The sequence below is a fragment of the Calliopsis andreniformis genome, chromosome 6 (genome assembly GCF_051401765.1).
Source record: "Calliopsis andreniformis isolate RMS-2024a chromosome 6, iyCalAndr_principal, whole genome shotgun sequence".
NCBI lineage: Eukaryota > Metazoa > Arthropoda > Insecta > Hymenoptera > Andrenidae > Calliopsis > Calliopsis andreniformis.
Window position 1 is genome coordinate 11922020 of NC_135067.1, and position 25077 is coordinate 11947096.

General features: G+C 38.1%; 1 protein-coding gene across 1 annotated transcript; it reads right to left on the reverse strand.

The window, feature by feature from the left end:
• Positions 1–1805: 1805 nt before the first annotated feature.
• Cpr14 (cuticular protein 14) lies at positions 1806–10363 on the reverse strand. Its single transcript, XM_076380855.1, has 4 exons — positions 10277–10363; positions 4123–4256; positions 2504–2781; positions 1806–2219 (listed from the first exon to the last, which is right to left on the reverse strand). The coding sequence occupies exons 1-4, from the start codon at positions 10289–10291 to the stop codon at positions 2215–2217; spliced, it is 432 nt and encodes a 143-aa protein (XP_076236970.1). The 5' UTR covers positions 10292–10363; the 3' UTR covers positions 1806–2214.
• Between the last annotated feature and the right edge of the window lie 14714 nt (positions 10364–25077).

Here is a 25077-nt window from a genome sequence, read left to right on the forward strand (position 1 = left end):
TAATGGTAAGTACGGTCGTAATGAGCGGAATCGGTGACTTTTGAATGCTTCGTACAAGGTATTATACTGTCTCAAGTGCCACCCAAGTTCTTTCGTTGCGACAAGTGCCATCAGTCACTGCTTTATCCGAATGTTCGACGCGTCCTAACGACGCGCACAGAAGGAGAGAAAAGGGATCTTTAAAAAGCCTTTTTTTTTTCAAAAAAGTTCGTGAGGCAATGCTGTGTCAATGTCGAGTGAATCACGTCGCGGTCATAGTTCTTTGAAATTTTGTAATTGCTACACGACCTTTTTAATTCTAACTACGAGTTTGCGTGCTTCGACAGGTCTTAACTAGCATTTCGAAACTCCTTAAATTATATAGTATTCCCCGAGGGGGGAATTTTCGACGCGGCAAAATTGGAAATGTTCCTTTGAAAGTTACTCGTGAAAGTAAAAATGAAACAGCGTTTAATAATTTATGTATTAAAAACACTTACTCCAAGGAACATCAATGTTTTTATCTTGCAAGGAGTAATTTTATCTTGTAAGGAGTAACTGTGACTACTGTATACGTCTGCTTGCTGTTTTTATGTTGTTTTATGAGACTTGAAAGCTATTACTTAATGATGTGTTCTTGCAGTATGAAGTTTGTACTGCTAGTTATCTGGTTCGTTACGTGAGTGATAGGTGTTACTAACAGAAAGGAATTTATTACTGATAGCAAAACAGTGCGTCAATGCAATTTGTTAATTCTTTACGAGAAAATTTTTTATCCAAAGTGAAACTTCTAATATGACACGTCTATAAATACACGACAGATAAATTTTATTTAGATCGTCTGGTGAATTATTACATATCATGTATCATTGGTTTATTATGAATATTCTAATAGGAATATAATGATGACATAATTCAAAATAAATCATAATCCTTGACAGAACAGGAAATCAGTATAAGGTTTATGTCTGTGATAAATCTTACTGTGATAGACTTTTTTTCATTTTGAAGAATGAAAAGAGCCCATGCCAAATTGAAGAAAGTAAACAGAGTAATTTTAGTTATATCTGGTCGAAAGATTGCCATTTGCTTCAGGAAGCAAGCAGATACAGCATTAAAAGGAAGGCCTCACCTAGTATCGATGAGATCGCTGACCTATTTCTACATGTGACATTTCAGGAGTGTATCCTAGATAGAGAACATTGCATTGATCTGAATAGGAGATAGTCAGAAAGAATATAACATCTAACGACTACCTATTTTAAATGTGATAGAACGTCTCACGAAGTCCATTACTGCTGACTCCATTGCATCCCTTAAAGCCATTACAATATACTTATACTACTGCAGAATGGTTCAAATCGAGATATCTTCAGATCAGAAAACAACTGCACTGAACTTTCGATCCAGAGATATTTAAATCGTCCCTTTCTATTTTTGAATTTTTTAAACCAATTTTGGGCTATTTTTGGGTACCTAATATTCTTATAAAGAAGATTTACTTTGTTACTTTAACAATAGTTATTATAGCACATGTAGAGTCCTACATCTTCATCGTCTTCCATTTCAAAAGAAGAAATATTAATTTATTCTCATTTCTAAGAAGACATCAGTTATTCTAATCTCTATTTTTGCAAACTATTAACTAAGTATGACTGATAGCATATGACCTAAAATTAAAAAATTTGCTACTATCGAATTTAACCAATCACTATGACAGTGAGTTCCATTTCTATTATTTCTTCCATAGTCATGTATCGAAATAGGAAAATTTGGGACACATTGCAAAGTGCATCAGGCATTTAAAACGAACAGGTAGACAAAGATTCTTCGGCAAAACGCTTTTATTTATATACAAAAATCACAAGTTAAAGTATACGTATTATATATACTATCGACGCTCGATACGCGTCCTCGCAGCTGCGATGGTGTCGTCCTTTTTTCCGCGTTTTACGTGTTGAAAGCAGCCTGCGCGCATCGGCACGATCCTGTCGTAAACTTCTGAACAGTGCGCATTACTTTCTTCTATACAGGTAAAATACAGAATCTCTTGAAGTATACAGTTATTATATACCGGCTGGCTCGCGCCGTACGCTTATTTTTCTTGTTATGTATAATCCTAGATTAATATACCACGCTATATTTATTTTTATGGTTGCATCGGAGGCTCGGGTCGGTTTTGTCCATGGCAAGCTGGCTCGAAATCAGGTCACGTTTGAGGTATAATTGGGCTGTTTAACCTGCGAAAACAAGAATTCCTCTTTAATCATCGTCAAACATTCACATTAATCCCACCCCATGACGCAATGCTCGTCAACGAAACTGGCAAATTGTTGCTGAAAAATCTCCTAACGTTCAACAGTACTCCACGACTTAATTGCGCGTTCTCTAACTACCCTCGGTGAACTAGCTCGTAAAGCGTGAGAATCAATTTCGCGAGCAGAGAGGTCGCGGGCAAACAGACAATTAAACTCGAGCAAACGTTGGAGGGGTCAAAGTGTCGTTAGGGAAAAAGGGGAGCCACCTCTGCCAGGTGGTCGTGGCTGACCGCCGTCGTCCTCTTCAGGGTGAGCCGCGTTCCACTCGAGCGCCCTTTGGATCTCTGGCGGTATCGGTGGTGCCGTCGGGATGTGAGACCCTTGCACTTGGAAGCCATTTTCATCGGCTATGTACGAGATGCTCACTTGCTGGCCATCCGGCGCCGTGTAAGAGTCTGATCCTTGCGAAACCACAGGGGTCTCACCATCTACCTGCTTCGGTTGCCCAGATTCCTGGTGGCTGATTCCGTTGCTCGTCTCGAAGCTGAAGAATAAGTTGACAACTGAGTTCTTTGAGGCAAGTCAGGGGGAATCAATGGGGAAGATTAACTGAGAATTTAGAGATTTCGGGCTCTTGGGGTCTGGAAGATGTGACAGGGTTCTCATTGTTGAGAACTTTAGGTACAGAAACTGAGAAGTAGACACTGTTCATGGTAGTTTCAGTGTTACCAATTTGAGAAGACTGAAACTTGGTTGCTTTAAGTGCAATTGAACTCTCAATTGTACTTTTATTCGATGAGATTTGTTCTCTAAATTGATACACGAAGGTCTGAGTTAGACTCCCTAGGACTGTGGAGTCGTTAACTTGAGTTGCATCTTTTCTAGAACTGTGAAATATTATAGCAGAAAGTGTACAGTACAGTGAAAGCAGCCAAATGAAGACAACAATTTTAATTCCTAACAATTCTCTTCAGAAATTGTACCTACCGATACTACTGACATCTATATAGAAACCTGTTCCACGAGAAAATTTGAACACCTTCTTCAACCTCAAAACTATAGCGTCATATCGTAAACGAGGACCCGTTTGCAACACAGATGAGTAATTAATAAGAATGCCAGCTTCGTCAGCAACATAATTGAAAACTAACATTCATCACAGTAGCGAGGACTCCCACCCACGAGTAACATTGTACTTATGCAGAACGTGGATTGCAGTGGGCGACAATTGCGAATCACGTGAATAAGCCAGTGCCATTGGACTCGGATACCTGTTATCCTCTGCCCATTGTCTTCGCCCGTGTGCAATTACTTTGCTCATTGTTCCCTCGCGTGTGCCAGCAACCAGTAAAGGTCTCGCGTTGCAACTTGCTACGCGACACAAAATGCCCGACGAACCTTTTAACTTCGTACTTGATTCTCCCCTTCGCTCCTAGTGGCTCAATCGACTGCTATCGACGCGACTGGCTTTGCTCGCGATCGCAGTGCCTTCGAGGGAAGGTAACGAGGGCGAATGCAAAGCTTGAAAAAATGGAGGAATTTCGCATCGATGAGAGTCACAAATGTACTAGATTCCCTTTGCAACGAAGATAAATTACGAAGCGGTGAATAAGGGTGAAAAAGGGTACCAAGGAAAGCCATTTCGTACATTCGAACTGCTCTCCGTGTTCTTTTTCAAAGAATGATAAATTTCAACCGTGCACGTAATACAATACTTCTTTGTCTGTCATACGGCTGTTATTTCTGCGCTTTTCTTCCATCCCTTTAATCTATTTCCTTCCATCTAGGGTTAATGGAAATATCGTCTCGTGTTAATTCTTCGCGAGAAGAAATCGAATAATAATATTCTTCTATTCAGTCCTGTGGACTTTATACGGGAACTTACTTGTTGACGTAATTGCCGTCGAAGTTGACCTCGAGCTGTTGCGATGTGATCACTGCATCTTTGTCAGAGCCACTGGGAGGCCGCTGGGGTGCAGCCAATGTCCCCGTCGCACAAAGTGCGACCGCCACTAACGCCTAAAACAATATTTCTTTTGCATTAAAAAAGTGAAATTGTAACTCTTTGGTAAGAAAGTTTCAATGTAACAAATTTTTACACCAAATGCGATGACAATTTAAAAGTATATTAAGTACAGTATTGATACATAAATCTGATGCATAATTAGTGAACACTAAACTTTTTAATAGAATTTGTTGTGTCTTAAATATTGCAGAAGCTCTTTCATACATTTTTTTTGTAGAAAATTACCCTTCACGGTTATTATAGCCCATAAAAATGTAAATACTAAAAGCATGAACTATTTGCATATAAATATGTAGGTAGAAGTTAAGCTCCAACATGGTAGCAGTAATAAACCTCATCATAATTAAAATCCTTCGCTCAAAAAAATAACTCTGCACCTCAATCAGGAACAATTATTATAAAAAATTCAAGCCCTGCTGGCACTTTATAAAAAGCGAAACACCTTATCGTCCCTGTATCGAAGAAAAAGAATTATAACAGCGTACAATTACGTCAAGAAAATACACCTGTCTGGCTTGTCCATGAAATGTCTCGCCCACCTCGAAAGACCATGGACAAGTATTAGATCGCTCGAGCGCGTGTGCAACGCTTGCAACACGTCGCGCGAGGAACACGCGAGTCGTACAAAGTAGCAATTACTTCTAATTATAGCCGAGCGTTTAATGAAAAATCCAATCGCGGCGGTGTGCATATCATGGCGCATTTTGCAGGCGTCGAAAAACAGGCGCGATCGAACCTGGCGTCGATCTCTCACACGGTCGTCGAACATCGCTCTGGCTCGTACCAATTAAGCTTAATTGGAATGCCAGAGTTTTTAACTTGCTTTTGTCTCGTGACTGGAAAGAGAGGCAGCGCCTGGGAAACACGTGGACAATGGATGCCGATCCCCCAGCGCCGTTTGCAAAACCTTTCGTTTCAAATATTCATAGAATTCGTGAAAGTCACGTCCCGCGGTGGCGTGGCGCGGCGGCAAAAGGGCAACTCGAAGATGATAATGCCTAGAGGCTGCACGACGCCGGTTACATCAGTTGCAAATGACATTATGAAATACGGCGTAATGGCGGGACGAGAGCGGCGCGCCGTGTAATGTGACCATTTTTTCGCCGCGCGCCCCTGAAACGTGTAATTTCATTCAAGAACGTCATCAGCCGTGAATCTGCCCCACGAAACATGCCCACCCTTAAATGTCACTCTGATCCGATCACTTTTCATCGGCGTTATTTGCATGTGGGATGAACACGACGCTCGAGGAGACTTCTGGGTCGAAGGGGGCAGCAAAACAAGAGAATGGATTTATTTCTTAACGATAGGTTAATCGAATTTAGTCGTGCTTCTGTGATCAGCGTTTAGGAACATGGGAAAGGTTTGGTATATTACTGGGTGTTGACGTTGAGGGCTTGAAGATGAATGGTGGTAAAGGATTTGGGATTTTGTGAATTTGGTGATGGTGGTTGTAAATTTTGGTTCGGTGGAAGGGTAGAACTTTAAGGAATTTTGTGGTGTTAGGATGCAGTGTTTTCTTGTTATAGACTCCTTGCTTACTAATGAATTTATGGGATGTGGTAGGTTTCTGAGGTCAGCAGATGCTCATGGTAGTCCAGCACAGTCTTATCAAAGATGTAAGGGGTAGTGCACGTAAGTGAAACTCTGTGTTTCTGAATAAGTTTAAGATATAGGGAAGATAGCAACGAGCTTATAACGACAGAATACTGTATCATGTGGGAAGACTAAAAGAAAAAGACGAAGGGATATGCTTCCTAACAGTAGACTAATTAAAATTCAATTTCTCGTAAATTTTTCAAAGTTAAAATTCGGTAAAAATATTCTATGATTCTAATTAAACTTTCGAGACTCCAGGAAAAGATTCGACTTGAATAATAAAAGCCATTCATTATACGTTCTTTATACCACACAAAGATTAAAAATTAAACCAGTTCACTTCTGTAGGAAGCCTTTTGCTCTCATTTCAACATTCTTTGTTACTTTTACCTATTGTACTGATCCTCCCATCTACTTATCACTGCCTTGAATATTTCAAAAAAATTCTAACTCCCGACAAAGAGCTTATAATTATTCGTCAACCATTTCGATACTCATAATAGCAATATCAAGCATACAAAGTGGACTTGTTCACCAGAATATTACCTCATTAGCATTTTATCTGCAAATCTATCGCTCGAATTACGAGCAACCCTCCCTTCAAATTCTCACCCTCCCTCGTGAAAGGCACAGTTTCAACGCATATCTAATTAAGCACTAATAGGGAGAATAGCGATTACGTACATAATAGCGCGGTATCAATGGAACCCAATCCAGGGGCAGGATTTCATTCTCGTAACCGGAGTGTAATCGGTATTTGGATTCTCCTTGACCGTATGACCGAGCTGGAACAAGCAACCGCTTCCTACGTGTCGTGTACCAGCCACAGACAATGGGAACTACAGAAGGCCTCTATCAGAAGCACGAAGAAGGAAATTATTGGGGCTTGAAAAGGATCTGAGCGAACGCTTGTACCATTTCTTCTCTCCCTTTCCCTCTGTCTTGGATCCGTGTCGATAATCGAGCCGAAAGCACGAGCGACATTCGTTTCAAGGTGTGTTTGCATTTACGAGCGATATCGAGGCGAGGAGACTGTAGGGTGAACTTTGCTGAACTGAAGATGAATGAATGTAGGTATTCAAGAGAGAGAGAATTTTTATTCCAGTTTACGAGCTTCACTATTGTTACAGAAATTTTGAAATTCTTCACTGTCCACTGTACAACTGTACCTATCCATCTTTCGGTAAATCATCGTCGCTACTGGCGTGAAAACTAAAGATTTTCTTCTCTGAATATTCCGTGATTTTGAATTCCGATTTACAATGGAAGCTTTAATAGTCTTGTGTTTATATCAGATTTATGAACTTTGAATATGAGATTCGGAGGGGGTGGTTCTATTGAGATTTAAAGGGGAATTTTTGTTCCTGTCGGGAGACTGTTGTTACAGATAGAATCAGTATTTGGAGTTTAATTGATAGAGGGAAGGTTATTGTTGGAGCACGAACGAGAAAATGACAAGGTGCGGAAAATTTCACAAGTGTTGCACGAAATGGAGACGGAATTACTGTACCCAGTAATGATGGCGCGTCCACCGGTTCCCTCTAACGTGTAATAAGATGGATTATGAAAGAACGAGAGACGAGACGACGCTTCTTCATTCATAAGGTCAAACGTTCACGGTGCACGAAGCAGGAACGTGTCTCGATCGATTCACTGTCATTTCTCATTTTTCTGTCTTCCCTAACTCAAAGATGTCGAGGGAGGTACTGTATCTGAGAGTTCTAATCTCTTGCAACCTTTTCTGAAATATGGCGAAATTACAAAGTTGGAAGAGAGAAGAAGTATATAGCATATATATGATACACTTTTTTAAAATAATTTTGAACTGATTCAGTAAGCTTGGTATCTTGGTATCTCCTTGACAAGGAATTCTTTTACCAAATTATACAATTTCTAGAAAAATGAAATTTAGACAAAATTATAATAGAAAAAAGAAAGAATGTCTCATACAAAAGTGGTTAACATTTCACTTTTCACATTCAACGAAAACCACGGGAATAAAAAATCATTGAAAAATCTACGAAATTCACCGCAATGAATCTAAGACAATAGTCTCCGCTAATAGCCAAGATGCAGTTGGTGCAACGTTAAAGAATTCATTGAAAAAAATATTTGTCATAAAAGTTAACCCAGAGCCAAGGAAAAAAAAAGTATGTCGCAGATGCAATAGAAACTTCAGCCTGCAGCCATAGTCCCGAAGTTGAATTAAGTCAACAGCATTCAGCCAAATGAAAGAAAACGCCTCGAGTAACTTCTTTCTCTGTACACCATTCATCCTCAGCGAAGCGAATTTCATTTTCCTTTCTTAAGTAGCATAACGAGCTGGCGTGAAAGATGTCGCGATTGGAAACCAACGAACGATACGCGCGTGTACGCAAGAGCGCTCGGGGTTCCTCATCGGTGTCACGCTTTATTCCCTCGCAGTTGTCCTACCTTCGCGAGAAAAAAAAAAAAGAAGTCGTCGACGCGAGTGCACCGTGACGCAATTGCGCCTCATTCCTCGTAATTGTTATGATAATTCTATTCTTAATTTCACGCCCGTCTTGCGCGTTCCCTCGTTCGAATTCAGCTAATTTTGATTCTATGCAATCGCGATCGTCAATTCACGCCTCGTTTTTAATCCTACGTTCTTAGTCCCGATTCGAGTTGAATGGAATGCAAATTTCGTTCCATAAATCTGGAATTCGTTTTATTAATTTAGAGAGACCTAGGATGAGATTCAGGAATTAACGAATAGACAGAGACGATGAAGAAACAGAGAGTTGCGTTCAACAGGTGACATAACGCTAATATCGAAATTTTACGCGACGAGTAATCAGACGTACGATTATCCTGATGCAAGTCCTGTGCAATTTAAATGTTACATTCACGGCGAAAGGATCGCGACTTAGACATTACTCCGCGCGCTTTCGGTCACAGACGTGCGAATAGTGTCTTCAAGTTCAGCGATAAAATGTGCGTTGAAAGTGTGTATGGGCGTTGAGTAACATTGACAAGAAACGCGACTGAAAATTGTCGGAGGGAATTTCGTAGTTTGAAACGTAGATAGCTGTAGTTGCGTTAGTTTGCAACATAGAAAGCGTGGTTATGACTTGCACAGCGAGGAGACTGGAGATTCTTACTGTCTTGAAAAATGAAGCTTCTTTGCAAGCTGTGTAAGGAAGGTCTTTGTCGCTGATTTTAATTAAAATGTTCTGAAGTGAAGTCTGTTGATAAGTCTTCAAAAAATTAGTTCATGCATTAATGTTAGAGTAGTAATGATTAGAGTGTTTCTTGTTTCAGAGCTTGAGTATTGATAGAGAATATGATCGACTGTGTTGAGTACGTGTTTTGTGTTTATCGCGCGCATTCATTGAGTATTATTGAATATGTGGATAAAGCAGAATGTTATCTTACATGCAGTAGAATAATTCAAAGAAATGATACGAACAGAGGAAATGGAATAATACACACTCACGAGCAAATAATTCTTAGCTATTTGATCTAAGTTTAGGTTTGCTACTAATTAACTCTATTCACAGTTAGCACTTTAGGGAAACCTAATCACAAGAAAAACACATATGTAAAAAGATCCAGAAACCACTTCTTTCTAGCTTCCTCCAAGTGACTTCCCTCTACCCTCTAGTCATCGCGCTGAGAACCTTTACATCCAGAACCCCAAGGTATCCCCAAAACACTCTCAAAAATAAAAGCAAAAATCCTTCTACAAAATTCATAAAGCACTTCACCCATCAAGACCCCAGTTTCCCAGTTATCTACATATCTACATTATCTCACTGCAAACATACATCTCGAAATTGCAGGTGTAAAAGCTCAGAGAATTGCAAAAACTTCCAAGAAAATCGATACACGCACCGTTAATTAGATTTGTCCTCCAATCGAGGAGCAAGTAAAATGCAAAAATAATTCCAAAGAGACATGGATCTACCATCGAGCTTGTACCGAGACAACACTGCACATGTCTACATCATCTCGCTACAAACTTACATCTCAAAATTACAGGTGCAAAAGCTCAGAGAATTGAAGAAACTTCCAATAAAATCGATACACGCACTGTTAATTAGATTTGTCCTCCTGAAATCGAAGAGCAAGTAAAATGCAAGAATAGTTCCAAAGAGAATCTACCATCGAGCTTGTACCGAGACAACACTGCACCACTGTCCAATCGATACCTCAAACTTCTACCGTGTCCCCTCGAAATATCGAACGGTCCGCGGGAAAATAAGCGTGGCCGAAGAGGAGCGAATTTTTCCCCCCCATAAGCAGCGTAAATCAAAGGCCCCCTGGACACCTAACACCGACGATAATTCACAGTGGCGGCAGAGCGGCGATGAAGCCCAAGACTTATCTCGCCGCTGAAAACCGAGTCTCGCCGGCTACTGTCGGCCCCGTGTCTTACGAACTGAGCACCTACCTTGATAGTGAACATAATCTCTCTGTCACACGAACACCAGCGATGAAGCGGTTAGGATGCAGATGGGTTGGTACTTGTGCTTCTTCGTCAGATGCTTCGCCTCTTTATATACACGACCGTAGCAACGTGGTACAGTGAAAGGGGTCATCCCTGCCCTCTTCACAATGCACTTCTTCTGACCAGTGCATCTTCGGAAAAATGCGCTCGCGATGAATCGGGAGTCGAGATTTTTCATCGCGACACCAGACGTCACGGCCACACGGCTCTGTCTGATGCTAATTTCCTTCGTGACGAATTTTCTTCCCTGAAAGGGCCTCTTTTTGCCCGAAAGAGTCGAGTTTCTAAAGTCAAGTCTAATTTTAATGATGATGCGAGTAGGTGGACTGCTTGCACTTTGGGTAAAGGGATTGTTAAAATGACTTAACAGACTAAAACTAAATGAGGAGTTACATTAAAATCAACCCTTGTTTAATTTCATAATTTTTTTTGCAAGGAAACGATTTTTTCTTATACCATTAGAAGTGGTATATGTTACATATGGTGAATATTTTGTTTAAAATATTTTACTGTGTTATTTTAGAAGAATTAAACATGTAAACTGTTTTTTGATCTCCTGGAAAAAGAGAGAAAGGGTTGTTTTTATTGGTCCTATCTCTGATCTCAGTAATTGATATGGTGAAGAATATGTTCAGAAGTGAAGAAGGTTTAAGTGATTGTAACTTAGTTTCTTTTTGGTGGAGTTTAGGATACTGCTGGAAACATTGGCACGCTGCGTGGAATTGTGCAGACTGTTGCAAGTAGTTTAGAAATGTTTCACGAGGGCAATTTGGGAACTCCATGGGAGCAATTTCTGTACATTGTTCCACATTTACTGGCCCCTTGTAGTTTAAGCGTTGTTATTAGTGAGTGAATAGATTTTTGGTAGACATATGTTCGTTGCAAGAAATATTTCCACAACAATTTTTCATTATGTTCTTTGTTTTCTGGGTTGAGAATGATTGTCTGGTAACATTGAGAGTATTTTGAGGAAGTAAGAAACTTGATTATGTAGAGAGAGAAATATTGAAGTAAAGCTGAAAAAAGTGACATACCTTTAACACACGTATTAACAGCTACATTAGCATAGTAATAAAATTAATTATTACTATAACTACATTTACGATTGAAATACCTATAAAACTGAAATTAAAACGATCTTTTATACTGCTCAGAATTTATAAATGCAAGTATGAATAAGTGCAAAGAGACCATACGAAAAGCATCACAAAAGCAATATGTGAAATAAAATATAATGATATAAACCAGTACTCAACTTGTAATCACAAAAATGACTAAAAAGTCGACACAGGAAATAATTAATATAAAATAAAATACAAACAGAAATAATTCCTCTGTCATTACATTTGGTTACTATATTCATTATTCAGATCGAAAATGAAAAATTGCACAATACAGAAGATACGAGATCACATGTATACATTTTTTATTGAGAAAGAAGGAAGCGAACCTGAGATCTATAATCTCGGGTGTGAATGAGATAATGAAGCCTGCAACACTGTCGGGAAGATCGATGGAGAAGTAGGAAGATAATTGGTACTTCGTGCAAGGTTCTACCTGATATTTGTTCGCTATTTTTCTAAAATCAAACAAAACATGTCTGCGATTGAATGGCGTGCCACGCAAAGGGTTTCGCAGTGTCTAGGTCACGTACGATTGTACGGAGTGAATTGTAGTGGAGAAAATCTTCGTTTCCTTGAATCGCATTTTCACGCACGACTCAAGCAGCATACGTTTCCATTGTGCGTGTTAGCACGTGAATTATACTCCTGTCATTTGTTAACATGGCATTCACCTGATGCGCCGAGGCATCATTTTGGCCTCTCTTACGTTTTGATCGTTGATAAAAGTGAACTGTAAGAAATCGAATCACGAATTGAAAAATCTATTCGATATTTTTACGTGGAGAGAACAGTCTTTTTATTTCATAACTCAATTTTTTGTGATTGCTGTTACAAAGTACTACGAAAATCTATTTTTCTCGCGTTACAAATTCATAATATAAAAGATCTCCCAAGCCCTCATGAATACAGTTCTTGTGAGGTAATATTGCACAAGCTGGAAATTTTCAAAGGATAACGTTGCAGTACGAAGATTTCAGGGATGCATGTATAAAACCTCTTGAAGAAAAGAGAAATAAAAATCTGTGTATCCTCAACTTCCTCTTTTATTACTTTGCTCTTTGTATTACATGGAATTTAATAAATTTATGAACTTTCGTAAGTGTGGATATTACCTATGAATAATACCTGAAAGTTTTAGCAATTTTAGGAAAAATATATAACGATGCAAGAAATTGCAGAGAAAGAAACATTTCAAAGATAAATGTAGAGACGATGTATGCTTTTTCATAGAACTGCTTATTTAGTAGTTTCTCGTTTCCGCTGAATCACTGAAACAAGATTTGCAAATCTTTCCTACATATGTATCGTTCATCAGCTTCTCAGAATCAATATTTCCATTTACAACACAACTTTATCACAGCAAAGTGTTTATGCATTTCTAATCTATGAAAATTTGTCATAATGAATTAAAACAACTGATATTATAGATTGTTTCGAGAAGAATATTTCAATAGCTATCGTAAATAAGAATTCATTTTCAGTCTGACGATTATTTCATTTAACCATTGACTTTTGTTAAGCCAATGAAATTTGCTTCCATCTTTTTTCTTAAGTTTCATCACGTCGATTATGAATTATTTTCCACGCGCTGACATTTACCAACTACCATTTTTACTATTTGCCGTCATTGACGATGTGGATATGGAAACCAAGACGATCCTGGAGCAGAAATCCTAAGGTTAACGTCATCTGAATCAAATTTGACCCAAATTCAAGTAAATTGCCCGCGACTTGCCGCGATATTGGAATATCAGCGTTCCAACGCATCAATCTTCTATTTAACCCTGACATTTGCCACACCAACTTCCATTCGACTATAATGCATCAAAGTCGTATCTGCACGAAGTTTTCATGAATCTGTGAACAGTTTAACATCGACTTTGATAGTTTGCAGAACTCTGCTCGCTTCCTCTCTATCGCCACTTAATTAAGCACCTACTGAGAAATTCAAGTGTTCTGTTTGAAGAACAACTTAATTACTTCTTACTTTTCACTTGTGAAAATACGCGATGTCATAAAGTAAATAAGTAGAGCTAGTACATTCAAAATAAAATAATACACACAGAAATGAATTAAAATACGATTTTACAAAGTACTTAAATTAAAACTGCGACCAGTAGAAGAAGATACAATCTTCAAGTTCCTATGATACAAGTATAAATCTCCTACAAACTAAAATTATTATTAAATGGTTCAATTTGTATCTCAACAAAATCTTGTTTCACATTATATTACTTATTAAGACTATATTAAATATTGCCTATAAATAACAAGCTTCCAAATACAATATAGTATTCCATTGCTATTATTAAAACTATATTAAATATTGCTCATATAACAAGTTTCCAAGTACAAGATGCACTTCAAAGGCATCCACTCCTTTTTTTATTAAATACTCTCCCGAATTCTCGATTTCTGATCAAAGGCCTGACGCTGGGCAAGGCGTTAGAATTTCACGCGCTGTATGCATCGATTTTTTTTCGTCTCTTGCAGCCTTGAATATCACAAATAATCTCTATGATGGTTCTACGGTTACGTTACGTGATCTGTTCGAGCCGCGTATGATTCACCGTTGCACACGTGGAAAACGACGAAGTCGATTGTAAGACGAATCCCAGTGCAAAAGGATCTAGCGGTTCGAGGATTTTTATTGCCCTCTATTGCCATTAGTAACGCGGATGCATTTGCATCGACGCGGCCACGCGACAGGAGAAAGGTGTATTGTTGGGCGGTAATGAAAATTAATGGTTCTACCATCGGTTCGCGACTTAATTATTGGAATGCGCACAAATGTGTGTATAATGAATGGAATTATTGTTGTACCTAGATATACAAGGTGTTTCCAAGTTACACTGTTAAACTATTAAAATATATTAATATACTCCGTGGATACGTGTGAGAAAAAAATGTAGAGTGAAAACTGACTGGGAATTATTTCTTTTTTAAATTATAAAAAAGAATATTAAATGTGTACGTAAAGTTAGGGATATTTGCCTAATTACTTTATTTTAGTTGTGGGTATTTGTTTCATAATTTTCAAAGATCTCATAACAATATTCCTCTCCCATTTATCATCGAATAAGTTTTATCGTATTAAGTTGTATTGTATTTAGTAAAAAATTATTCTGAGAATCTTTTTGTAGGAACTTTTTCATTAGCAAAGTGTTAAATTCAATGTACTAGTATTATATTATTGTATATTAAAAATATAGGACTTGTTATTCATTAAATAAACTGGTAAAGTTTCATCGCTTAATTTTAGGACATCCTGTATATAAACGATGAATATTCGATACGACCGTTTGTATTAATTTTATGCTGCGCTAAAGCGGGTTCTTAATATGGAATTAGTTGACAACGGTCGATATTTATCGAATACTTTCTGATAACGTATCGTATAATTAATGCATCAGATGTCACGTTATGAATCCACGTATAGTATAATAATGAAAGGATAGATTTGAAAAATTATGTAAAATATCGTGTGGTTAATACCATCGGAAATGTAATATAATTCTAATTATCGACTGATTCTGCCACGTTCCAATAAAATGACAGAGTTTGCATTAATATTCGCTGGTATTTCTGTGTAGTTGAAAGGATTCATTTTAATGCAGGATTGATGTACTTTTGTTATATAGGTAACGAAAAATAATTGACTTTACCGCGACATGAGTCGCTGTTACTGACGATTGGTGCGACAAAGTGCACATTTTGCTTGTAGCTACGTTAGTATCCCTTATCTCTACGTGTTACACGTTTTATCGCGTACAGGAATCTTACATGAGCAATATGTATATTCAGGCACTGTTTCTAAGCGAGTCGTGTAAAAATTATACGAAACCAATTCTCAAAATTAATTTAATAGACGTCTACCATATTATCTTGCGACAGCAATTATTGCTTGCTAATTTCTATGCATGCATGTATTAAGCAACATGTAATGACATTTAAAGAAAATATTATAGACATGTATTAGTTAAAAAAGTTTGAAGTAAATTATGAATTCCTGTGAAACAATTATAATTATTCTTTATAGGATAATATCTAAGAATTATTACGACTGATTAGATAACTAACACAGTTTTCGAAAAATTGGTGTCATATTCTTTCTTTAAATTATCTACAACTTAAATTACCTAATGCAAATATCAACACGTGCCTCATATATTACAAACAATCCCGAAACAAATCAAAATTCAAAGGAACAACTTTCATATAGATGATCTATTCCACGCCTACCACTGTCTGACAACAACGTGCCATTTCCACTCACGCATCAATGCCTGTAACATTTATCATAAGTCCACTTGCAAGTTGACCTACATTGTGCAGCTTCTACTTAAAAATGCTGCCTCCATTTCCCAAAACACACACAAAGGACATCGAATATCGAAACTGTCGAATTTATTTACAGTTCATAATCCCACCCCTTCTCATTGTACAATACCGAAAAAGTGGAGGACCCATTAAGACACGCTAGCCAATTCATCACCCCAGTATCGCGAGGAACCATCGCCCTGGGGGTTTTCGGTGAAACTCGTCCGTGGCATTAATGCTGGCTCAGTATCCCGATTCGTTATTAATCTTCGCGTCTCGCGTACCCAGCCTTTCTCGCGAGGATTCCACGGCCATATACCGACATTTACGTCGTGTCATTCACATGGCGCGGCGACATGGTGCACACCATAGGGTACACTCGATCTCCATGCAGCGGGAACCCTGTGCCTCGTGAATCGAGGGAACCAGGCTACCGTGTTCAATAAGAAGGAGATGACAGAGTGAAATAGAAACCAATTTTGACGAACTTTTACTTGGTGAATATTTGTCGAAAATAAGTTGATGCGTTTCAGCATTTATTCGAATAGGTCTTTATATTCGAGGTATTTGAATGGGAAATTTTAAACAATTTGTGATCGTGAATTCGATTCTCTGTATATGTGAAACATTGCTTTTCTCTTCTTCATTTATTATACATTGTAATTACTTATTTTATATAAGATAATACGTAATTAATATATGCACTATGTGATGTATATTTTGTATTACACTCTTGTAGCTTAAGGGAGCTCTGCAGAGTAGTCAGACCTTTCAGTGTGTTACTATAATAGCTATTATTATTGTTAGTGTATAAGTTTTTTTAATTGTGTTATATAAGATAAGTTGTTACAACATAATATAAACATAAATGAAGATGAAAGAACAAAGTATACACGTGGAATCGAACTCGCCATTACGAAATGTTTAAAACTTTACAGGCAAATATCTCAATTATTAAGACCTATTCGAGTAAACACTCAGACACGTGTCACCTTATTTTCGACAAAGATTCCCCAAGTAAAGGTTCGTCAAAATTAATCTCTATTTCACCGTGTCCTCCCCTTGTAACAAGTTGGTCGTAGAATCTGAACGAGAGTGCCACGTTCCTGCGTGATTTTTGAAAATGGAACGTGGATGGCCGTATAAAAGAGGAAGAGTGGAATCGATAGCGTTTTAGCACTGATGGAGGTGAAGAATAAGCACCAGTGTGCATCGTGTGGAATATTGAAATGTCAGAGTTTTCAGTCCCTGATCGACCGCCACTTTGAACCCAGTCGAAGGCGCGATTCCGTTTAGCTTCTTTCTTTTTTAGGGACGACGGGAAAGGTCAGAAAAATTCTCGTTAGATTGCGACAGAAGGTGTGTCGCGTAGCTGCTCGCGCGAGCATGCTCAGCGAATGTAAATTGTCTTTGAAAACTATTCGTGCCAAATATACGACCCATCGTGACAGGGTTGTTTCTTTAATATTTTCGTGCTTACTTTTGACGCTTTGGCGAAAGCAAAATTGAAAGAATTATAAGACAATTTTACTTAAAATTCGAGTTAGTTAGCGTTGAGAGCATCAATAGAAAAGGAATTTCTTCTAACAATATTGGAGGCAAGATCGCTTATCGCGTGAGAAGAAATAACGAAGTTAGTAGAAGGCGTGTAAAATGTTAAGTGGAACACGGGGCTATGTTACGTCCTCTTGTGACATTTACTAATGTTGAACCTTGGTGATTCCAGATAATTTCTAGTTAATAATCGTTCCTGCGTTTCCTTTTAATTAATTCCCACCGCTTCAGGAAGAGCAAAGTAAAGAGCCTCAGCTACAAGTGGCTAGTCTCTTCAGGGTTGTCTGACAACGACAGTCGCCATTCTACTTAATTATCTGACCATCATAAATGTCACGGAGCAGGGCAATAATAAAACTGCCAATGAATGTGGTGACTTTGGAACATATTCAAACTTACAAAGTACCTTCATAATCTTCAGTACTTCAATAATTTAAAAATATTAATTACAATCTAGGTTTGAATTGAATGACTAAATTAAATAGTGGTGTCAATAATAAGTGTTTCGAAAGAAAATAATTATTTTTCTGTCTTATCCAAAATTCGTAATCTAAGATTATATAAGAAAACCTAAATAGTTAACAATATTATTGTTATTATTATAGGACAATTTCTTAGATTGCAGTGTTTCATATTTCAAATTTGTATTATCCCCTCTCACCAAATCCCAATTGAGACAAAAATCCAAAACTAATTTGTAGCTAAGAAATTAATTTCGAATTCAGCAAATACCATCAAGTCTATCAATCACCGCTCTGTCTGCGACAGACGAGATAGACACCTAAACATGGAAAGCCATCTAAAATTAGAAACTCCATCTCTTAATTTCCCTCTTCAGTTGTTTCTCCGCAACCGCCCAAGCAGAGAAAAATTCCCGCGGCATGACTGCGCCATCCGCATCGAGACATTTTAATCCTTCTTCCCCTGCGCTAAATGCACAGCCTGCATTCCGACGCGATGCAACCGGCTGACTGAGACTGCACACGCAACTATGGACAAATCATGCAGCTCGCCCATCGAGTCAGCTGAGAGAAGATGAGACGATCAGGTAAGTTATGCGCGTGTAGATCCATCGTATAGATCGCTAGCGATGGCAACTGAAACGTCTCGAATCGCTTCGAATTCGTACGCCTGACGAAAATTTCGAATCACTTCGAGCATGTTTCGAAGCTTAGACCTCTTGAAAGTCTTGACAGTTTTAGAAGTTTTGGGTGATTCAATAGGTCTTGAGGAATGGGTGATTAAAAATCTTGGAAGCATTTCCAATAGGTACTTTTGTCTAAACAATTACTATTCACATGAGGTATTACAGAGAGTTTGAAGAGTTTGTGCTGTCTTTCCAGACTTTCAAGAGCTTTAGGTTTCGAATCACGTTAGAAGTGATTCGAAGCTTCATAGTGTTGAAAAACTTCGAATTGCTTTGAAGGCGAGACTCGAACTCCCATCACTACAGATCGCCCATTCACTGGTGTACGTATCATTCGACACCGACAGAAGCAGGTTGACGATGAAAAAATATTGGCTAGCGTGCACTCGAGGAAATATAAACGAATATATGTATATATATAAAACATAAATAAAATAATAAAAAACTTATCAAGCTGAAATTTAGCCATTACACGACGATAAAACGACAGTAAACCAATGTGGTGCCAATGAAACACTATTTATGACATCTTCGAGCATCAGAGGCGAAGAAAGCCTTCACTCGAAATGCATCCTGTTAATAGCTTCGTTCTCCTCTAGAGCCACGTTGTCCTGGGAAGAGAGATCCCTTCTACGGAACAATCATGCTGTTATTTGTTCACGGCAAAGCGCTTTAATTACTTGTGTCTTCGAGATAATAATCCTTGTCTCGCGTAAGTTTGGCTTGATTTGGAAACAGTGGCAGTATTAAGTTATCTGGACTGTTTAATTTATTTACCCTTATAATCGAGTCGTTGCTTGAGTAGTGTATCTAATGTTGTGTATTCAAAAAGCCTCGATATCAGGGATATCATTTGCTGTGGTTAATGTAGGGAGAGATGAATTTTGCTTGCACGCGCTGTCACTTGCATTGTTGGTAAAATTAGAGAGCAATTCATGAGTCGATATTAAGGAAAGGGTCCAAGTGCATTGCTGGTTTTTGATGAGTCCTCAATTTGTAAAACTCAAACTTGAAATCCATTTAAAGATGATTCCATGAGTCTTACTTTTATAAGAAAGATTTGAAGATATGAAAATTGGGATATTTGAATATTCAATATCATCAATATTTAAATATTTGAAAACATCAGTATTTAAATATTTGAAATTTTGAATATTTAAACATATGCCAATGTATATATCTATATATCTAAAAACTTGAAAATCCTTCCAATTGAAGAATGAAATACTTGGATACTTGAGTATCTAAGAGCTCGTAAAAAAGAAGAATAAAAAATGAAAGAATTTGAAATTTACCAAAGGTTAACGATTGAATTTTCTTTATCACCATCAATTCAAGGTATAAATCAAGTCTATTAATTTTTCTGTCTCTTGGTTCGAGAGGGTAATACAAACGCAAGTTAAAGGACAGGTGAAACGAAGAACTGGACAAGAGAGTGGCAATTTAAAAGGACGCTGTGCAAGTGGAAATCGAAAGTTGCTTATATGCAAAGTCGTCTTAGAACGCGTTCTAAGATCCCGTGTCGTCTAAGAATATCTAAGCGTCAGATAAAGGAGAGGATCGGCGTGTGTTCCGGGATCGAGTTCCGTTCGCGTACGCCCCTGATCGCGGGCGTATTAGCTGTAATGCTAAACGCAGCCAGACACTCGGAGGCATGACGTAGCGGCCCATAGGAACGGCTACATGCCACAGTGTCATAATGCGCGTCCTTTGAAGCCGCTTTTCGAGTTGCGTAATCACATTTAATAACGACAGAGCCTGGCGATTACTGGCTGCCACGGCTCTCTGGCCACGACTTTACCTGCTCCTACCTTATGACGCTTTAAAGGACGTCGCGACGTGAATTTTCACGACTCCAACGCTGAACTAAATTATTGCAAATTCCAGGCAGAGCGTTGCAAAACACCGTGCCCCAGAGAAACAAGCAAAGGAGCGAGTTCATTTGGAGACGATTGTACATTGGGGGATGTGAAACGGGACACCTTTCATCGAGTTTCTATGGAAAACCGTTTGATGAATCGTTTAACAAGTTTTCCCTGGGTTTCGGTGACTGTTGATGAATGTCGGAAGTTTGTTCTTACTTTCTGGTGTAGCTACACATGTATATTTACGAATTAGTAGAGTTCAGGTGACGAGGAGCGTGTTTGATTTGTGGATCTATTCGTGATATTAAACCTCACTGTTCCATTCGATACTGTTATGTGTTTCAGTTATTCTTTGAAGTTTTTAAAGCATGTCCTCATGTTGGCTTTCAAATTTTTTAAACTAAAAGCAACTCGCATGTATGCGCAGGATTTATTTGTAAACTGAAAAGTGATTTAAGAGATTAAATTATTCAAAATGTAACAATTTTGCATGTTTTCTCTTTGAAAAATATAGCTTTATCGGAAAATAAATAAAAAGTATGCTTGATATGTCATCCAAAAGCTACGTTCGGTGTGGACAGGAAAAACTCGAAAATTTTGAAATATTATTTACGTTTGTAATATCAAATCCCTAAGATAATGAGAATGCTGAATTGAAGCGTGCATAAAGATTATCATGAAGAAGCCCGTAGGAACATATAACACAGCAATTAATTAGTCGATGATAGAGGAATAAGTTTTCGTAATTAAACGACAAATGAAGAGGAACACCGACATTGTAGGAATGGAATTTGGACGATCGCCACTGACTCATTAGTGAAACGCACAGAAACATGGAAACATAAGGAGAGATGGAATAAACATGGCAATAAAGTAGATACGAAGTGTCGCAATGCTCTTACGTCTTTTTTCTGTGAAAAAAATGACCGTCGCAAGACTGCATATTAAATTTGTATCACGATTAACAACGTTTGACGCTCAATATATAATATTGTTATGTAATCTGCGATGCAGATGTGCAGTGCAACATCCTCGTAATTACTCAACGTGTTTGGTCACTTGGATCGTTTTTACGATACCCACGCTACGTTTCACCACGCGAATGGAAATAGAAGTTGTCGGACAGTAGTAATTTCAGGTATTAGCTAATTTCATCATTTTCACCGTCACCGAATACTTCGATATTAAAAATCTCAGATTAGATCGTAATATAGCTGTGGACTAATCTGATTCGAAAAGTCAAATGTATCTGTTGCGTACGATTTCATACGAGCATGTTACAGATAGTGGAAACTCTAAAGGTTTTGGAACTGTAACATTTTCATAATAATCGTAGAGTAGCAATAAATTCTTACTAAAACAGTAATTCTTTTGACTTGACTTTTGTTCGATGATTTGTATGGAGTCTCTAACTTCTTAAATCTGTAATAAAAAGTGGCCTACATTACTGGTGGTCATTTCTAAAGACCAGAGAACGAGGTCACTATTCAAAGATCACGTTTATACAGTTTTTGATTTAATGGAGTTTCATTTCTTTCATTGATGCAGATGTGATTAAAATATTAAGAATAAACCACTGGGAGAGTCGCAAGTAATTTATATCTGAGTATTATGTTTCTCTTAAAATGAGTCTTCCGGCTGATGAAGTATGCTCTTTAATCTCAGGGAATCTGCTTCCGCGGAGAAAAAAGGCAAAAGCATGAAGTAACAATAGTATACATCATCTACGTTTTATCTTGGCATTCTGTCTATGAGTACCCTTTAATAACTGGTTTTTAATATCCTACTCGTCATAGCCTCTGATTATGTAGATCTTTAGATAAACCTTGTTGTTTTCACGGAATCTTCGAGAATTACGCGTAATTTGCATTCTCAGTTGTAACAAATACGATTCCGTAAGCTCTTGTTCCGACCGAACTAACACGAACTTCGATAAAACTAATTACATACCTATGTAGCAGGTGTTCGATTCTCGCGTTGGAGTAAACTAAAATAGTAGAAGTTGAATGGAGATGAGCCCTTTCTTTACCTAAGTAGTTTCTAATTGCGGTACCGCTTTTAAATTAGTCCCCTTATTAAACCTTAAACGAATCCATCGCAAACTTCAGCTCGTGCATTCATTTGGAACTCATTACCAATTACTCAAAGATTTAATACTAGATTCAATACTAACACTGCCAGAAGTACAAGTTCTTTAAAAACTATATTATTCGCAGAAAAGAAATTTGTTTTTGTACTCTTCTACTTTTATTCTGCACCACCTGATTCAAAACATTTGTAAAGAATAATTACACCAGTCATTGTGACCTCACTGATAGCTCTAGTGTTAATCAATTCATTTCCATTACATTATCTTCTTCATACGAAGATCAGAAACTCGAAGGATCTTGGCTGTGCAAAATAGAAGCAATTCAGAAATGTACACACTTTGAAGATACCAGAGATCCTTGCGTGTCGCGATACAGCAAGAAACAAGACTAATGGTGCGAGTGTCGGGAGCCCCCCACCCGTTTCCCCACGAGAGATCGTCCCGAATTAATTAATTCAACTGTTAAGAGCGTTGCACCGACGAGACAATGCGAGGCATGGCGAAAAAATACCGCGAAATCTTTGTTCAGCTAGAAGGCTGCGGCGTAAAGATGGGTCAACCTTTCGCCTTGCGATTATGTAAGACCTCGGACTGACTGACCTTTAGGTTCGTTCATGGCATGCGGCATTTACGTAATTTACCGATTACGATGTATTAGAGCCTCCTGTGCCTAGAAAATAGTTCTTCCCGTTCTAATATTTTTAAAGTACGCTAAAGACGAGCCTCCCCCGCCCCATCCTCCTCCTCCCGACCACGCTTAACGAAGTATTCGCCCTTTTGATCGCGATAGCCAGCCGTTTAAGGAACGATCCACCTGAACGAGATAGCGGACGCTCGTTACGCCTCGCTTCCTTTTCAGAAATTTCGTCTGGCCACGGCTGAGGCAACTGCAGGATTCAGTCGCGAATCAGACACGCAACACTCAAAACGTTTCATCACGTAGAGGAGGTTAAAAGTAAGGTGCAAAGACGCTCGAGCGGCACGAGCGTGTCTCGTCTCTTGCCCCCCCAACTCGAGCCTTCTCTTCGTAATACACGTTAATGAACGTCATGGGTGTGTTAACGTGCCTGTTGTTTCTACGCACATTTCGCCTGCTTTAATTTGGGGAACACGGCGGCTATTTAGACTAATTTAGTTTAATAGGAGAAAGAAGAAAGAAGAAAGATTCTCGTCGCTAGCGAAAAGTAGCCATTTCGTTTTTATTCTATCGTATGAGTTTTTATTTAGACTGGTTTAAAGAGTTGTGCTATTCTAAGTAGGTGTTGTTATAAGCTTGTTTATTTATACAAGGAGATACTAGAGTAGGTGATCCTACTTTAGTGACATAGGGTTTTTAAGTAGTTTAGTAGTTTAAGTAGTATTCTAATTCTCTTAAGGATAAAGAAGAGTGAAGAGTCAGTATGTGTGATAGATGTACGTGCGTATGTGCTTGAGGAAATTTCTTCTTTTGGACGTATGAATAGAGTTTTTAAGAAGTACATTTGATTAGATAGAAATAGTAGAATACACTAGCAAAGTGGGATCACCTATTTTGGTATCACGATATGTGGAGTGTTCGAGGACAGGTGTCAGAGACTTTAAGGGATGATTCTACATGCTAAACTAAGACGAAACTGAAAATAGACGAAATAGTATTTTAGGGTTCATTTGCAAGTTAGTAATTATTGAGAAGACGCCTAAAATACGCGTGAAATGTGTCTGACTGAGAATTTATTCTACTGACTACACGAGGATGATGTGTCTGGAGTCTGGATTAGTATCGACAGTAGAATAAGTCCAAAGTCAGACACAATTTTGTCACTCTTTATTTTCGGCCTATTTCGACGTGCAGAATTGCCTATTAATATTTCTAATACCTGTTATCGAACACTTTGCATACATTCTGTAGCGTTTAGGAACCTATTTTTGCAGAACTGCAAATGGGTCATCTTGGCCCATTCAGTTCTCCTAGTGTTAAGGGAAGATTTCCCATAAATGTCCAACACTGTAACTGAATGCAACGTTCAAGCGTTCATAATGTATTTCAATATGATCTACTAAATATGCATTTGCCTTTCTAATTGTAATAATTATGTAATTATAATAGCGTTAAATATGTGAAATTCCACCTCTACACGAATCACAATATTAAAGTATTCACTATAGCTCATTGAGGTCCACCCAGCTGTCTCCTATGAATGGAGTACGCAGAGTGAAGAGATAATGACTTTGAATGATCATTGAAGCCAGAGGCACTGATCGCTGATATCAGCGACCAGATTTTCTAATTTCCCGCACGTAGAGATCATTTATCTCTCTAACATCTTTATGATGATATTTGCTTTCTGTGGCTCTGTTTGAATACTATACTACTTTTTGAAATGCTAAAGTTAATTATTAGAGAATTCTACCTGTATCAATTTAAAAGATTTAAAGTTTAATTCTGTATTCTAAAATAAAAATTAGGAAAAACGTTTTCACTGACCTTTCATTTCCTGTACCGATAATTTTGTGATTTACTGTACACGTTATTCCTTCCTGACATAGTAATCAAGTAATTTATCGGGCAAGAAACGGAATTAAACGCACGTGTTCTTTCCTATCGCAAGATATAATACCTGGCGACATCTGGAAACATGAAATTCACCATGTGAGAGAAGTTAACA